Source organism: Melopsittacus undulatus, chromosome 1 (genome assembly GCF_012275295.1).
Source record: "Melopsittacus undulatus isolate bMelUnd1 chromosome 1, bMelUnd1.mat.Z, whole genome shotgun sequence".
In the NCBI taxonomy this organism is placed as follows: domain Eukaryota; kingdom Metazoa; phylum Chordata; class Aves; order Psittaciformes; family Psittaculidae; genus Melopsittacus; species Melopsittacus undulatus.
In genome coordinates, this window is record NC_047527.1 from 4993038 (window position 1) to 5011246 (window position 18209).

At 37.9% G+C, this 18209-nt stretch overlaps 1 protein-coding gene across 1 annotated transcript in view; it reads left to right on the forward strand.

Moving 5' to 3' along the window:
* TRAPPC9 (trafficking protein particle complex subunit 9) overlaps nt 1-18209 on the forward strand; it is a 500739-nt gene that overhangs the window by 47163 nt on the left and 435367 nt on the right. The window contains exons 11-14 of the mRNA XM_013128134.3: nt 1808-1950; nt 6214-6299; nt 11147-11273; nt 13446-13578. Of these exons, the coding sequence (XP_012983588.3) occupies nt 1808-1950; nt 6214-6299; nt 11147-11273; nt 13446-13578 (489 nt within the window). The remainder of the gene's footprint in view (nt 1-1807; nt 1951-6213; nt 6300-11146; nt 11274-13445; nt 13579-18209) is intronic.

Below are 18209 nucleotides of genomic sequence, written 5' to 3' on the forward strand. Positions count from 1 at the left end.
AAATTTACACACTTTTGTTACTACTTTAAATTTACTTGGGGCAATTTTTTATCTTCTTGTCAACTTCATAGACTGGTGTTTTTATTTATCTCTGTTTCCCCTCTAAGCAAATATATTTTTAGTTAACACAGCTTTTTCCAGATACAAGATTTTGATCTTTTGGGGTAGCTAGTGAAATTATGTATAATTCCTAATTGTCACTCATTTGGATTCAATCTGGCTGGGACAGGGACTAGAAAACATGTATTATTGAAGTTCTTCAGAGAAAGAAATTAAATGATTTGCCATGTTCTATGTATGACCTTTGAGGGTACAGCTGATGTGGTTCAAGAATTTTCCTTCCACTGTCATGCATTAAGATGATGCTTATTAATACTTATATAAATACTGATTTATACAATCAGTATTTATATAATGATGGATGAGCTGAAACAGTTCTCTCTCCATAAATTAAGATTGCTTTTTATTAACACTTTATCAAATTCAGTGTTTGCTTCCTCAAATAAGTATCATTAATTTGTTTGGCTTTAAGTTGCATTCTAATTTCTAGCAGAATTCTATCAGAAGAGGTTTTAAAATATGAAATATTTGGGGATCTGTCACAGTTGCTCTTCATTCTTCAGGCTCCTGTCTGTTATTTTGCATTTGATTATGATGCAGACACTATCACCAGCATGAATGTTATGAATGTAATTTATTTCGTGTTCCAAGATTTTTAGTGTTATCTAATAACTTCTCAGGTGTTTAATATTGGAGAGATAACATGTCTGTGTAGTGCTACTCTTGCAGCTTTGTTATTTTTCAGCAGTAGCTCATTATCTTGGTTCTTGTATGCATGTACTTTTTATAACTGTGCTGAAGACTTTCATGCTCTGAGTAACAGCTCATTGTTTTGAAGTAAGCTATGACTGTGCGTTGGCAAGTGAATGACTTCAGAGCTATCCTGTAAATGATACAAAATTGTTTTAATAAAGAATACTTATCTGCTTTTCAACATGAAGGTACTTACAGAATCATAGTATCATGGTAAGGTTTGTGTTTGAAGAGACCTTAAAGCTCATCCAGTTTCCACCCTCTGCCACAGGCAGAGACATCTTCCACTAGAGCAGGTTGCTCCAACCCCATCCAGCCTGGCCTAGAACAGTTACAGGGATGGGGCAGCTTCTCTGGGCAACCTGTTTCTAGGTGATTTTATTTTATATTATAGTTTTCTAAGTAAGTTTTTTCTATGACCTTTACAATGGAAAAAGACAGGTTTCTTTCACAGTGCTCCAGTGCTTATCACAGTATTTGAAGCACTTCATAAAACATGAGAACTTAATCATGTACTGTAACATTTATAATCTCTCTTTTTTATGGCATTATCAAGGAATTCCAGGGAGCTAAGTTTTCCAGTGGGAGGTGGATGTAGGAAAGGGGGGAAGAAGGGGATTAATCTATGTTAAAGTATGTTGGGGTTTTCTGGCATTCTTGCACTTGGCCTCTTAATTGTTTTTAGAAGTCTCCTTGGGTTTTAGCTAGACTTATTCATGTGGGCTCTGAATCACCTCTCTGGTGAGGTTTGGTTTTGCTGGTTTCTACAGAAGATGCTTTTCCTTTGGGATTTGTTTTCTGAGAGCTTTCAGAAACCTTGTCTTCAGTTTCCTTGGGTTGGTATTCCTTTCTTTTGTACTGCAGGTGTTTACTTCATGTTTTCTATTTCATGTGTATTAATCAGTGCTCAGAGTGGCATTTAGTTTTTATCATTATTGTTATTATTTTATATTGTTATAAAATAGAACTTCATTAAATGATTTTTACTCAACAGATCGGTGAAGCTCTTGAACCTCCCAGCCAGTCTCCGACCTCACAAAGTGAAAAGTCTGCTTGGTCAGAGTGTGTCAACCAAAAGCCCCTTCATATATTCTCCAATTATTGCACACAGTCGGGAAGAAAAAAGTAAGAAAATAGGTAAGAATATTTTTCATCATTTTCCATTTTTTTATTAAATGAGAAAATCTTCCTTGGTCAAAGAAAGCAAATATGTACATTGCTTTCTTGTGTTGGAAATAATCATCTTCTTAGCCTACAGTTCTGAAGGAGCAAAGTTTTGTTTTCTGTGAGACAGTTTCACATTCAAAAGAGGAATGAAGTCTCAGAGATGATCAAATTGATCTTCAGAGGAGATAAACTCATTTTATTTTTATCTCACACAAAAGAGAAAGAAGTGAAAACTTAGTTCTGACACATTCTGTTCAGCAGTAGCCAGCTTAGCCAGTTATCATATGTGGTGCCCTGAGATAGATGCATTGCTTGGGGTTTCTCCTTTTCTGATAAGGGTTTCATGATGAACGTGAAGAAATAAGGATGAAGAACCTGCAGTTTCTTGGACGAAAGATGCAAATCCATAGGAAACTGGACTGAGGTCATTCACCATCTGTGGAATCCTAGTGTTAGACCGCTTGGATTTTAAAATTGGTTTTTAGTTTATCTCTTTCAGGAGAAAAAATGCATCTAGCTGATATCTTATGATTTAACCTGCGTTTTGTGAAATGGTTCAAGTTAAGATTTGTGTATGTGCTATGTGTACCATAGGAGTTTTATATTCTACAGGGCAGCAGCTCTTTTTACGTTTTTATTTAGCCTAAGGAGATGTCTGAACTGTTTGTGTTCCCATAAAGCATTTTGTCTTTTGAAGTACATACACAATGTGTTCGCTTTTAAAAGCCTTTAATGTTTTGTTCAAAGTTTTGAAAACAAAGGAATGTACAAAATAGAATCAGATGCTTCCTTTGAAAGGAGATGGGAAATTTAATGGACTTTGAAACTAATGAGAATATTTTAATTGCATGTATTTAATGAAAAGCAATGGCATTAACAAATGAACAGTGTTTTTCTTACACAGAAGTATGTAAGCCATATTTTGGTTAGATTATTGTTAGAGCAAAAGAAATCAAGTACTGCTGACAAACCAAAGCAAAACAAAATTCTTTAGGAAGTCTTGAGGAAATGCTTTCAGCTTGAAAAGCTTTTCTGTTTGAAAACAATAAATGGGATAATTATTTTCTGGTTAAATTACTTTAATTGTATGCTTGTTATAAGAAACAAACCTGCTGATTTTGCTCTAAATTTTTCTTTGTTCTTTTAAAGTGCTGATAGTCTAAAGCAGAAAGAATGCATAATGTAGTTCCATTAGTAAACCTGGCAACTAATGTCATACCTGTGTTAGATGCTATAAATGTAGCTGTTTACCTAGGACCGCATAACCTGGTTTTACCTTTCCTTTTGAAAGCTTTCCCCCCAGGGAAGCAATTCTGTAACATTGCCCTGGTGTCATTTGCATGGGATAGCTACATCTTCTGGAAAAGAGACCAGAGGGAACTAGTGAGATCTCAACATTTCATGGAAAAGGAAGCCCAGGCATGATAATCTAGCACCCTGTCTAGCTGCATCTTGAAAATCTCTAATAATGTGGACTCTTAGCACATCTCTGGGGAGGTTGTTCCAGTGAGTGATCATTCTCACTGTAGAAAATTTCTCTTATTAGATGAAACCTCTCTTGGTGCAGCTTGTGCTCATTGCCCCTTGCCTTCTCCATCTGTTTCCTTGTGAAGAGAGACTCTATCCTCTTTGTAGCAAGCCTGTAAGTACTGGGATATTGACAAGTTCCCCCTGAGCATTCTCTTCTCTAGGGAATAGAGACCTAACTCCTTCAGTCTTTCCTCATGGGATTGTTTCAGCATCCTCTCCATCATCTTTGTGGCACTCCCCTGGGTTCTGTCCACATCTGTCTTTCACTGTGGGGACCAGAACTGGGTGCAGTACTCCAGGTGTGGCCTGACAATGGCTGAGTAGGAAGATTGCATCTCTGCTAGCAATGCCTCTGCAAATGCAGCACAGTATTCAATTCACCTTTGTTGCTGCAGTGGTGTGCTGATGGCTCCTATTCAGCTTGTTGTCCACCAGGACCCCCAGGTCCTTTCAACAGAGTTGCTCCTCAGCCACCTCCTGGCATGTACTGTGCTCTTTGGTTATGTCATTGCAGGTGCAGGGCATTGCACTTGTCACATCTTTGGACACTACCCTCCAAAGTTCATTAGTTTAAATCAAGACTGTCAAGTCAGCCAAGCCCCTAGTGAAGGTTCTCCTGCTCTTCTTGGTAGTGAATCATTTCTCTCCCCATTAGGTGGTATTTGTTGAAGGACTTGCCACAATCACAGAAACCAAGGTCCCAGTGACAATACAAGCCCTGAAGCCAGGTATTGATCTACATGATGGATTGACTTCTGCCTGCACCCCTATTCTGACTGGCAAGGCAGAAAAGAAAATCACTTGTGATGCCAGGGAGTATATTCCAGGGATCATACCTGTAAAATTTAAATGATCTTAGAATCTTTTCTTTTTGGAAGGAAAGGCAGATTAAAGTACCAGACAGATCAGTGGTTTGTGTTTAATACTTCAGTGAAATCAATAGTTTCCAACATGTTCTTCTCATTTTCCAGAATCGCTTTTTACACAGTTATATTGATGAAAGCATTTTCAGGAAAAACATTCCAATCTTGTGGTAGTTCTTACAGTGTAGAAATTGATTTAGAAGGACTGAAGTGCCTACTTTGGCTGCTACAAGTGCTTATGTTGATTCAGTCAAGCATAATAGGGCTTTGGTGCTTAGATCCCTTTAAAGCTCTGTACTATACCTCTTTTGAGGAGTAAATGATTCTTTTGGGGACTGCAGAATGCGTAGGACATTGTGGACACGAATAAGCAGTTAAATAAAAAGAAGTTTACAGAACATCCCTTAGAATTGTGCTTTTGAACGTTTTGTTTTAATCACCAGTTTTGCTTTTCAGCTTTCATAGTAATAGAACCTGTTAACAGCTCAGTATGTATGTTTTTAATTTCCACTAGCATTAATTGCAGTTAAACATTTGCATTAAGTACGTCTCCCTTGAGCTCTCTAATATTGCTTGCAAAATGTAATCAGGTAGTAAATGGTTCTGAATGTACAATTAGAGTACAGATGGTTTCAACTGTGAATTACAGTCTTAGTAATATATATATGTGTTTTTTACTGGACACTTTCAAATATCCTAGTAAAAAAGAGTAACATATGTTAAAATTGAGTAAACTAGTAAAGGTTAACCCACAAATGTTATAGATTAGCTTATAGTCATGATTTATTTAACCGAACCAGTTAAACTACCTTTGTTTATTTGGACTGCAGGTCCTCAGCTTGTATGGAGGATCTCATCATGTTCAGGTTTAAATCTGAATGTCAGGTGCATGTGGTTAGCTGTGAGAAATATTGAAGGTGGATAAGACCTTGTGGGCTGAAAAGGTTATGAAGTGCTGATGTAACATAATCTGTCTGCATTGAACAGTTCCTTAGAACTTGCATCCCTGCTGCTGCCAGCACTTCCGTAAACTTCTTGCCTCTTTAAATCAAAAAAACACCCAAATTTGGAACTTGGCAGGATGAAGTGTGTTTAAAGTAGAACCTCTGTCTCTTGTTGTGAAATAGTACTTTCAGTTGATCTTATTACCTGATCTATTTTTGTTCATTGTCTTTCCTAAGTATTTTCACAAGTTACTTGATTTCTTATTGCTTAAGTCTCCCATTTTGTCAACCTCAGAAAATCTGTATCCATAGATCCTAGTTTCATCTTCTCCTCCCACAGCATCTATTGAGTATTTCCCCCCAAAAAAATTAACAGGAGAAAACTAAGGTAGCATCTTGCTGGTGAGCAGTTGTTTCCATCTAAATTTAGAAGGATCTTTTATTTATTCCATATCATCACCTGTGTCTAGATGAAGATTTGTTCCAATTATTTTCAGTTTCCTTCTTCCTGTTGTGTTCATTCCTCCTGTTGTTGCTGCTTATCTGAATTAAATATCCAAATGTACCTAACTCCAAGTACATAAGACTTTAAGTGTTTAACATTAAGGATATGTGTAAGTATTGCTTTGAATGGATGCCTGAGTTAATTTCGCCAATTTAATGTTGGAGTTTTGGACCACTATTACTATTATTTACCCTATTGCCTTGCCTGTGATTTGTAGCTTGTATTTCACAGTGCACTTGAACAGGATTTGGACTGTGAAGATTATATAGAGATGCTAATTTAAAACATAGGATAATACAGCAATCTGACAGCTCAGCTGATGACTTTTTTATGACACTGTGATTAGGTTAATTCCTAAAAATTAAGTTAATTTTATAATCATTCCATATAGAGTTCCAGTGGGTCCAGGGAGATGTATGTGAAGTTCAGTTGATGGTGTACAACCCTATGCCTTTTGAGCTTCGAGTAGAAAACATGGTAAGTATCTTTCCAAGTCTCCACTTTCTGTTATTTTTCTGGAAAATAATTCTCATATGGAGTTTTCTAAAATAGTTTAAAAGAGCCGTTTAACTCAGTATAACCTAAGTTCAACAGTGAGTACTGTCAATTTTCTCATATTTCTTGGTGATGAGGTATTGAAACAAAAATCTCTGCCACTCAGTGTTTAAATGCTTTACTGTTACAGACCCATAAATCAATTCTCTACCTTTCTGTACTGACTAGAACTCATGCTACATAATTTATATATACTGGTTTTCAAGTAATAATTGTATTCCCAAACCTAATAATTAGTGTGTATTTGCCACTATAGCTTGAAAATCTCCATTCCTCTTTATGCCAACTAATTTAAAGGCCAAAAGTCCTCCAACTACCAAAGCAACTTAATTTTCACTCACTCCTAATCGAGTGTTGTCCTTTAAGTTAACATTTACCTTTAATATTACTTTAAAAAATAAACCCTATCTCTTAGAGCCTATTGCTAGGTCAGAGAAGAGAAGGCTCAGCGGGGACCTTATCACTCTCCACAACTGCCTGACTGGGGATGGAGAGAGATGGGGTCGGTCTCTTCTCCCAAGTAACAAGTGACAGGACAAGGCAAAATGACCTTAAGCTATGCCAGGGGAGGTTTAGATTGGATATTAGGAAAAATATCTTCAGCGAGAGGGTGCTCAGGCATTGGAACAGGCTGCCCAGGGCAATGGTGGAATCACTGTCCTTGGAACTGTTCACAAACCTTGTAGGACGAGTCCCTCAGTGACATGGGTTAGTGGTGGCCTTGACAGTGCTGAAAGTAAATACTGGATTTGATAATCTTAAAGGTCTTTTCCAGCTTAGCTGATTCTATGTTTCTCTCAGTGAATCAGCATGTACTTGTTTGCTCAGCATTTTTGTTTGTTTGCTTTATTGATAGGTCTACTGCAGTGGCTAGTCAGACAATTTGACTTAAATTACTAGTAATATGGCACATATAATAAAGTGTTTTTCTATGGGAAACGAACATGCACAAAGGTTCTACTTGCAGCATAATACAGTTCATTCTTGGAAGCTGATACGCTGGTTTCTTCAGCAGCATTTTCTCTAATCCTCACAGAGGCATTACAAATTATTAGGAGTGAATAGAAAAAGGAGTTTTAAAGCTCTGCATCAGAAAGGACTCTATAGCAATGAATTTATTTAAGAACATTTTGATTTCTGGTCTAATTTCTATTGTGTAACTAATAATGTAATTATATATTTAAAAAACTTTGTGTTTGGGTAATTTCTTAATTTCTTAATGAGGAAATTTCTTATGAGTGCTTACACACACTTAAGAACTGAGAATAATTATTTGCATAGTTGTGCATTCCATCCATTCCCTGAGCGAATTAATTGTAGTAGCGTCAATACTTCTTCTTACTGTTAGCATGATCAAGTTCTGTCTTTGAATTAATATTGAATTCTAGTTTCATTGGTAAGCAGAGGAGGAAGCAGGCATGCAAACTAGATACAAATAATTGAAGTGATTAACGTAACTCTTTAGTCAGTGCTCCATAAATAGAGTGCTTTGCGAAATTGTGCTGTGCGCTTGTGTCAGCTCATTGGTAGAAATGAGTTGATTTTGCTTGATTTGTCTGTGGTAGCAAGACTGTAGCCAGCAAGTTGAGGAAAGTAATTATTCCCCTCAATTTGGCACGTGAAAGACAACGTCTTTAGAACCAATGCCAGTTTTGAGCTCCCTGTATGATAGAAATACTGACATACTTGTGTCAGTCCAGCAGTGTTACCAAGATGATTGGCAGACTGGAATGTATGACACATGAGGTCAGGTTCAAGAGCTCCATCTGCTGAGTTTGTAGAGGAGAAGAATACTGGAGTAATTCCTATTGCTTTCCTTGATCCCAAAATGGGAAAGTGTAGTGAAAATGGAATCAGACTGTTACTAAAGGTGCCCAGTGTAAGAGTCAGAGTTGGACCAAGCAATTAATAAATATTACTTGAAATAAGGAATAAGACTCTAGGGCAAAGAAATCTAACACTTATTTCCCTTCTTTTGTGTGTCTGCTATGTTTGGCTAAAGGATATGACAGTACTTCAGCCTTGATTTGATTTTCACTGTTAATCTAAACAATTTTTAGGCACCAGAGGGCAATGTTGGGCAAATATTGCTGATTCCTGTTCAGCAAACTGAGTCCATTCCGTGGCAAACGATCTTGAAAATGTCTTTCAGTCATTGTAGATCTGTCATTGTCTTTTCAAACTTATTTGTGTGGGTTAAGTTTTAAGGGTGAGTATCTTGATTTCAGTTTATATCTGGAACTCAGAAACCTAATTGAGGTTTATATTGGATTTTGTCCATTTCACTGAGTTTTTATATTTTCTTAATACCTGTACTTTAAAAACTTGAAGTTCTACTGAATACTAAAACTCTTACGATGAGAGAAATTAATGTTCTATTCTCTTTCATGGGATAATAGGTTTGAAGCTCTTTTATTTCTAGTCCAGGCATAGTTTGTACTTAGTGTAGGTGTTTTGGCATTTGCATTGCATTTGTCCCCTAGAAAATCTCTTCGTTTTCATGGGTTTTGTTGTTAAAGAATAGACTGAGAATGCATTCTTAATGCATTGTGAGAAAAATACCTTGTGCTGAGGGCTTATTTTGCTTTAGCAGTTATCTGTGATCAACATGCTGTTCCTGCGATCAGTATGATCCAGAGGTGTCATTTCAGGGGTTAGGGAACTATGTACACTGAAGGTAGCATTTTCTTTTTCCTTGACTATTACTAAATCATTTTAATACCATCAATTTTAATACTCTTAATAGTAACTCTTTCTTCTTGTCCATAAGCACATGCATGTTTTGTGTGATTGTACTCCAGATGCATTCACGTGCCTTTTTGTCTATTACTGTCTCTATTTATCTTGATTTTTGTCTGGATTTTGTCTGCTGTTAGTACACTCTTTTTAAACGCTTTGGCAATGAAGGTGCTTTCTCTGTCATGTGGGTTGCAATCACTGATTCTCCTGAGCCTTGACCATTACCCTTTAAAAATATTACCATTGATTTAATTTTTCTCAGGTCATTTCCCTGTGTTATTTCCCTTCATGGTTGTGATCTTTAGTTTCTCCAGTTTTTCTGATCCATTCCAAGCCTCAATACCCTGCAGTAAGGGAGCTCATAGGTGTCATAGCTCAAAACTCTTAGCTGGGCAGTAAGGTTTTGACTGGCACCTTTGGGGTCGGATGGCAGCCTGTGTATGTGCAAACATGGCTACTTTAGATGCATTTCCTGAGGCTGTGCTGGTTTATGGCCACCCTTCAAGTTATTTTTGACTTTACAGGACCCTAAAGGGCTTTCAGGGCAATGTCCTCCCATACACCCCCTCAGTTCAGTTTGATAGTGGAGAATGGGGGCCTAATTCTTACTAAGTAAGAGCACAAGATTTATTATACTGCAAGAAGTGAAATGGTTATATATAAATGTATGTCCTGCCATCCAGCTTGATTGGAAATGTGAAGCAGAGGAGTAAGGACGTGGGAGAAATCTCCCTCACTGCTTCCCTGTCCCCCTTGCTTGAAGGAAAACTGGGCTAATTAGGACCATGTCTTAATGAGGAGTTTCCCATATTCCAGAGAAGTAACCTGACTATGGTTTCACAATGGCATTGTAAGTAGTGTTTTGTATATGTTTGTAGGCACTTGATAGACCGGCTAATCTGGGGAATTAGCTAGTAACGGAAAAATAATGATATGTGTTGCTTGTTTCAAGATAAGTCCAATGCAGTATTAGGAGAAAGTTTGAACTGGAAGGGCTTTCCAGTTTAAATACTGCATTGAATTACCTAATCCTCCCTTAGACACTACCACTGAGGGACACTCTAAAAGTCCCTAGATAAACATACTGGGAATGTTTAATGTGGAGTTGGCTCTACTTCAGAGTAGGTAGGTGGATTAGATAATATTCAGAGGTCTCTATCAGTTTATCATATTTACATTTGCTATAGCTGATACTGAACGAGATATTGGAGGGTTTTTTTGTCATTGATTTCTTTTAAGTAGTTGTATGGAAGTATTTAGTTGAGGTGAATCCTGAATGATTTGAATATATTTGGATATTTGGCCAAGTGACAGCTCAGTGCTTTTGGGGCTGACATATTCTCACAAAGCCTTCTGTATCTGTTTTCACAGTGAGTTTTGGAGAGTGTATAGGGTCACCTTTGTTTATGTTCTGAGATTTGCTTCAGCCACAGCAAAAGCAGAATGATTATGAAGAAGACTGTGGCTAAGTCAGTATTAGCGTGAATATTCACCCCATTTCTGTGGGGTGAATCTCATGGAAGGATTCATGTTCAGTCACATACTATCAATTTAGTTTCATCATATCCAGTATTAGTTTGTATTGGCTAGCTATTACAATAATTATTTTAACTTCCTTATTGTGAATTAATTCAGCCAGTATTGAGTTTGATTTCCACTGTCCAAAATATAAGCAAATATGTAAGTAAGGTCACAGGTACAGTTAAGCACAGGTACAAACCGTTACCATGCAGATTATATCATTCATTCTTTTTACTGTGCTGGGATATAAATAGTTATTAGTTTTTCATACTTCATTCCCACCTCAGATCCTGAAACAGATTCCACAGTTGAATACAAATCTTGCCCTGATTCTATATTCATGCTTCAGTCACTGGAACTTAAAACCCAAAGTAACTGCTACGAGCAAATGGGAATAAATTGTAAAAGTTTGGATGATGTAATGGAAGGGATTAAAATAGAAGTATATCTCATAAAAAGATAAGTGTACATCATATATGGATTAATCTGTGTAATATGACCTTTTCCAGGGTCTCCTGACAACAGGAGTAGAATTCGAACCTCTTCCTGCAGCTCTTTCTTTACCTGCAGAATCTGGTCTCTACCCGGTTACTCTTGTTGGTGTTCCTCAAACTACTGGGCAGATCACTGTCAATGGTAAGGAGTGTCTTCAGTTCTTTTTCTATCAAAACAACTGTGTGTTTTACATCTCTGTGGATTACATAAATTAGTATGCCACATATATATTTATCACTCTAAGTTCTCCGCACTAAGTTAAAGCAAAAACAAAAAAGACATGTTTTGTATATGAGACTTCATTAAAAACACAGCCTGATAAGATGCTTGCTTGCAACAGCAGTAATGAACACATACTTACAATATCTCATGTATGAGAAGAAAAGGCTAACGAACACAAACTCCCCTTTATTAACACTTTCATTTGGAAAGCTTCTGAGGAGGATTACTTAAACCTTTTCATAAGAAAGCAGAAGATAATCTTGCAGTTGTTTTTTCTTTAACTGTGTTCATGCAAGATGACAGAAATTTTTGCAGATTGTTTCTGTAGAAACAATTTAGCTGATGTGTGCAGTGTGCTGCGGTTGTGATAGCGTGTCATTAATAAGCCTAAATAAAATGGTATTTGTAGTAAGTAAAGAGAATTAAAGAGCTTTTGTAGAAGATGAGCTGATCAGTCTCCTTGAAAAGGAGGTATATGTGAAGATGATAGATTCAACATGTACTAGGACTGAATCATCTTAACAACATGCAATTTTAGGTACCTGTTCCTGGAATAAAGAGTTACAGGGAAAAAAAGCATTTTGATAAAGCTAAACACCAAAAGAAGATGGGTTTGAGCTTGAGGAAACACTGTGCTCACAGATTTTTACTTAAGTGCTTTTCTGTCTACTCGTAAAAAGATTCTTCATATAATTTCTTTTCTTTTTCCAGAAACTTTTTCAGTAAATACAGAATAGAATCAAAGCATTCAGAACATTTGTGCTTTACTTGTCTGCTTTTAGTCCCACCTACTAAAAATATATTGCAAGTAGAAGAGTTGATTCCTGTACTTGGTGGCTGTTTGTATGTCAATGTATCAAAGTTTCCTACAGATAGAGCTTGTATATATTGTCTGGTAAGGAACTGGAGTACAGGTGCTTTCCTTCTAAACTTAATGTTTTAGAGGATAAACAGTGGTCTTTTATGGCAGGTGTGTAGAATTATAGAATGGTTTGGGTTCTACTACACCAGGGTGGTGCAAGCCCTGTTCAACCTGGCTTTGAACACGGCCAGGGATGGGACAGCCACAGCTTCTCTGGGGAACCCTGTACCAGCACCTCAGCACCCTCACAGTAAAGAACTTTCTATTATCTAATCTAAATCTTCTCTTTTTCAGTTTAAAGCCATTCCCCTTTGTCCTATATTCATGTGCTCTAGTAAAAAGTCCCTTTCCAGCTTTCTTTTGGCCTCCCAAGTTACTGGAAGCTGCTCTGAGGTTTCCTCAGAGCCTTCTCCAGGCTGAACCAGCCCAGCTCTCTCAGCTTGGCTCCAGAGCAGAGCTGCTCCAGCTCTCACAGCAGCCCCATGGCCTCCTCTGGACTTGCTCCAACAGCTCCACATCCCTCTTATGTTGGGGGTCCCAGAACTGGATGCAGGGATGCAGGGTGGTCTCAAGAGAGCAGAACAGAGGGGGTGAATCACCTCCTTGGACCTGCTGGTCCAGCTTCTTTTGATACAGCCCTGGATACTGGGCAGCCCACTCTTTCTGGGCTGGTGTCTGTATGTGGGTGTGCATATATGTATGCATGCATACTTCTTTTTCTTAACTAAATAATTTCCTTTAGCATTCTTTTAGTTTCTGGATACAGTTGAGACTCTTTCCTGTAAACAATTTTTGGAGGATGTAGGGAACTGCATCCTTGAAGGCTAACAAGTTTTAAGTGCACCCATGGACTAGGTGATGTCGTATAGAATCTTCATCTCTATACCCTGTCTTGTCATATTGAACGAGAAAAGGATTCCACAGAACTTACTATAATGTATGGTAGAAATAATGGAGTTTTAAGGTGTTGTTTGTTTTTTATCTTGCATCTCACAGATACAAAGCCATACATGATTGTTGTTTGTATGTTGTCATGTAATTATAAATGTTGTTTAGGAGGTTTGAAAACCTTTTACATACTTTGTGTCCTGAAAAGGTTTTCCTGTAGAGAAGGTGGTGATTTGAATAGCAGAAATATTGGCAAGATCTGACTGGTAAGTTCAGTACTTTCAGACCTTTCAGAATACAGAAATACTCACAGCACACTGGTGTTTTCTTCTAAAAATCAGGTTACCACACTTCAGTTTTTGGTGTCTTCAGTGACTGCCTTCTGGACAATCTGCCAGGTGTCAAGACCAATGGCTGTACTGTTGAAGTAATTCCAGCTTTGCCAAGGCTGCAGATCAGTACCTCCCTTCCAAGGTGAGAAATTGAATTGAAGGTTGATTTTATCTGGTCGTTTTTAAGCGTTAGTCACATACTGAATAAAACCTCTTTTGTCTGAGTATATAATCAGTGCTTTAGTAAAATAAGACACAGACTGTATCCCTGCTATTTACTTTAGGATATAAATCTGAGTTTTTTGTTTTACTGGTTAAACCTTGTGATTTCAGAGAAAATATTTTGAGATTTAATCAACTGAGGGGTGATTAAACTATGTTGTAAAACTGTGTAATGGTCATTCATTGTTAAAATCATACTTCTAAAGGAATGAATCTTTTAAAGGTGAAACAGTCAGAAAATCTTGAAGCAAAGAGGTAATCCATGGAGTAGTGTAGGTTGGAAAGGGTGCCTCTGGAGGTCATCTGGTCTGGGATCTTGCTCAAAGCAGGGATGGCATTCAGAAGTGCTATAACTTAAATGTTAGATCAGGTTGCCCAGTGCTCAATCAGTAGTTAAGTTTTTATTCTTTCCATGGATGGGGTTTCCCCTCACCTCTGTAAGAAATCAGTTCCTATGTCTGACCACATTCAGAAGAGTAAAAATCACCTCCCTCTTCTCTTCTTCAAATTGAACCAACCCAGCACTGTGAACCTGCCCTTGGTGTCATGTGCTCTTGCCTCCTAATCATATTGATAACCCTCTTTTTGACTTGCTCCTATATATCAATATTTCCATTGTTTGGAAGGGGCCTGGACTTGATACCATACTACAGACACAATATCTTTAAGAGGTACAGGCCTATACACTCATCAAAAAGGACACAGAAGTAGAGTGAGGTTTCATGGAGGTTATTTTGAAGAATGTGGCTGACTCATTCCAGGATTTTAGAAGGAGCTGGTAAGACACTGATTTAGTTCACGTTTTGAAACTGTTCAAACTTGCAGAGCATTCATATGTTAGGCTGCACGCTGATGACTGTATCTGAGTCTTGCCATCCAACTACAATTTTAGAAAGTGTTTTAAAAATACAGGCTTTCAGGGTTGTTCGTTTGAGGTTTTTATTTTTTCATATATTTATAATATTCCTTTTATGTATGTTTTACTCAGTAGAGCAAAGGAGCCAGTTTGGTACTCATTTTTCCATACTGAATTCTACTTTGCTGCTGGTGAATGGCCTGTGTTGATGGCATTGTACTACAGAGATATAAAAGTAGTACCCTGATGAAGACAGCAAAATAATAAAACAGTGCAATTAAGTTACATGTTGATAAATTCCCTATAAAAATTCTGCTAGACCTAGAGTCTGTGTGGTTTAACAGTAATAAAAATTAATATTGGATAGCTGAATTATGAATATATTAAAGAACATCATAGGTTTGAAATACAGAGGGAATTGCAAGTGTTCTTGAATGAGCATAGTAGCTGCTGTTTGTGGGTATATGTTCAGCTGATAACATGGAACATTAACAAGATTTCTTTGCATCTTGGTGTTAAGCATCTGAAGAAACTAGGAGTTAATATTTGCTTCAGAGCCCAATCTCAGTTGCTGTGATGTCCTTGGAATTCAGGGGCACTCCTAGCTACCTTGCAGTATGCCAGAGGGGTCTCTGTTTACCATCACTCCCAGCCTCTGCAATACCAGGAAATTGCCTCATACAGCTCCTGTCAACAGTGTTTTATCTTTTGGGCTCTCCAGGGGACCTTGTTGCACTTCTAAAAGACATGGTAAAGAAATGAAACAAAGAACATTCTCCATTTGCAGACAGCAGGATAAAATCTGAATCTGATTTCTTGCATCTGCCCAGAGAGGTGGTAGATGCACCAGACCTGGAGACATTCAAGGCCAGGCTGGATGTGGTTCTTAGCCGTCTGACCTAGTTGAAGATGTCCCTGCTCATTGCAGGGGGGTTGGACTAGATGAACTTTGAAGGTCTCTTCAACCCAGACTATCCTGTGATCCTATGATCTTGCTGGTTTACTTTACATTTACATTTGCATTGACATCCATCTTGCCAACATTTGATGTTGACCTCTGTTCTTGGGAGAGTGTTTTTTCCTGACACAGCACATTAGGTTTTAGAGCTGATGGTCTTTGGAACCTTCATCTGAAGCTGAGCTGCCTTTTCACCAAGTTTATTTTTTTAAGTATTTGAGATAATTTTGTTCATGTATTTATTGTCTTGTTTCTTTGTGGGTAAAACTGCTCATAAGTAGGAAAAGTTTGTTTGAAAGGTCAGAGATGGATATCTGTTCGTAATTTCTTCAACAGTTGATTGATCTAATAGCAATTCTGGGGTATAGCCATATTGGCAAGAATAATTCCAGGCCTTTCTAAGCATACCATAATGTCTTGTTAGAACTGTAAAATCTTTTTTTTATTGATCTGTGCTATGGAAGGTCAATTTAATATGCTTAATTTAGCAGAAACTGTAATGAAGCTTGCTGTGGGTTGAGATTTTGTTAGTGTATATTTTCATCGTTCTACTTACGCATAAATTTATATGTATCATATACATATAGTACATAAAAATAGGACACTGCTTAGTAAAACAGTCTTGATGGAAAAGCCTATAAAGTAAGAAAATTGAGGGAAGAAAATGCAAAACTATAAATTAATGAAGTAGTTCTAATATGGATGAGCTTAGACAAATATTCATTTTCACAAGGACCTGAAGGTTTTCAGCAAGTGTGCCAGGTGTTATAGGTTGCTTTCTTGATGAGTCCTTTCTAATATACTGAAATAATGGTGCAATACTGTGTGCCCCATAGCTTACCATTAAATACCAGTAGTCCTCTCCACTGGATCCTGTCTTCCCTTCATAATGCCTCAGCTATCACACCAGTCCTATGTTTCTCTCACTATGTTAATCATAAATATCTCATTTAGTACACCTGCTTGTTACTACTATATAAAGCTATGGTTGTGCCAAACAGAGGTAACAGAAATAAAGCAATAGGTGTAGCTACCAGGTTAAGAGAAAAAACTGCTGCTACAGCTATGGTAAAGTCGAAGCAAAGTTGCAGGTGGGTCAGGACAAGTTCAGAGCAGTCATAGAATAAGACTAGTTTGGATTGGAAAGGATATTTAAGGATCATCTAAAGATCATCTGCACAGCAGGGACCATTTTTCACTAGAGTACATTGCTCCAGGTCCCTTCCAACCTGACGTTGAACACTGCCATGGATGAGGCAGCCACAGGTTCTCTGGACAGTGTCTCACCACACTCACAGGGAAAAATTTCTTCTTAACATCCAGTCTAAGTCTCCTCTCTGTCAGTTTAAAGCCATTCCCCCTTGTCCTGTCACTACAAACCTCTATTAAAAAGTTTCTGTGATTCTTATAAACCCCCTTTAAATATTGAAAGGCTTCAGTAAGGTCTCACTGGAGCCTTCCCTTCTCCAGGCTGACCCGGCCCAGCTCTCTCAGCCTGGCTGCAAAGCAGAGCTGCTCCAGCCCTCGCAGCATCTCCGTGGCCTACTCTGGACTTGCTCTAACAGCTCCATGTCCCTCTTGTGTCGGGGATACCAGAGCTGTACACAGTACTCCAGGTGGGGTCTCATGAGAGCCAAATGGAGGGGGAGAATCATCTCCTGCACCCTCCTGGTCACACTTCTTATGGATGCAGCCCAGGATATGGTTGGCTTTCCGGGCTGCAAGTGTGCATTGCTGGCTAATACCTGGTTCTTCATCTACTAGTATACCTGTGACAAGTCTCAGTCCTGAGGTCTTGCAAGTCCAGAGTGAAGCTGAAATAAGGTATACAAGAATTAGGATGTCTTTTTAATTTTAAGAAGCTGCATTACAGAAAAGGATGCAGAAGCTGAATTTGCTTGGGCTCACATTTCACATGTACATGTATAAAGTAACTGAAGGTACCATGTATTTGGTTTGTTAGTCTGAAATTCCTTGATGCTTTTGTCTAAACCTAAAGGGAGAAAAGAAATTCCAAATGCCCCAACTTCGGAGTGCTCCAGTGATAATGCTACATGACAGTAAATTTTTAATGATCAAAAAGTAGTTGGTTTATGTACTTGTTACAGGTTCATTCTAAAAGACTAAAATCTGCTCTTGTTTGTGGATGCTGCTTACATTGTGCTAAGGAAAGGTAGGATCGAAAGGAAGAATAGCAGAAATACCTGCTGAAAGAAGTAGCTGAACCTGGGATTTATTGGTCATTAATCTCAGTAGCTTTTGCCCTTGTATCCTTGATGCCTTCTGACCACATTGCATAAGCATGAAAAATACAGTCTGAAACTGAACCTCTGCCCATCTGTCTTGTTCTGCAACCCTTCTTTCCCTCATTCGTGTTCTGTTGAGTTCATTTATATTCACTCTTTCACCTTTCACACTGTGAATTCCTTCCATGATCCATTCCCATAAGGTTTCTGCCCTCTTCTGTCCACTAAACTGCATTCTCCCAACTCCCACATTAATTCTAGCAAAGGTCAAGGTTACTGCTCGATTCTGCTTTATCCATGATGTGTTTTTCATAGCGCTGTGTATATCTGCTCTTTCAATAATTGACTTGATACATTTGTTACATTAAAATTAAATCGTTCATACTCATTTAAATAAATTCTCATGTTTCTGAACTTTTACATACCCATGCATTTTCTCTAGCATGTGCAACTTATATAATAATGTTTTTCTTTACAATATATTGCTCTAC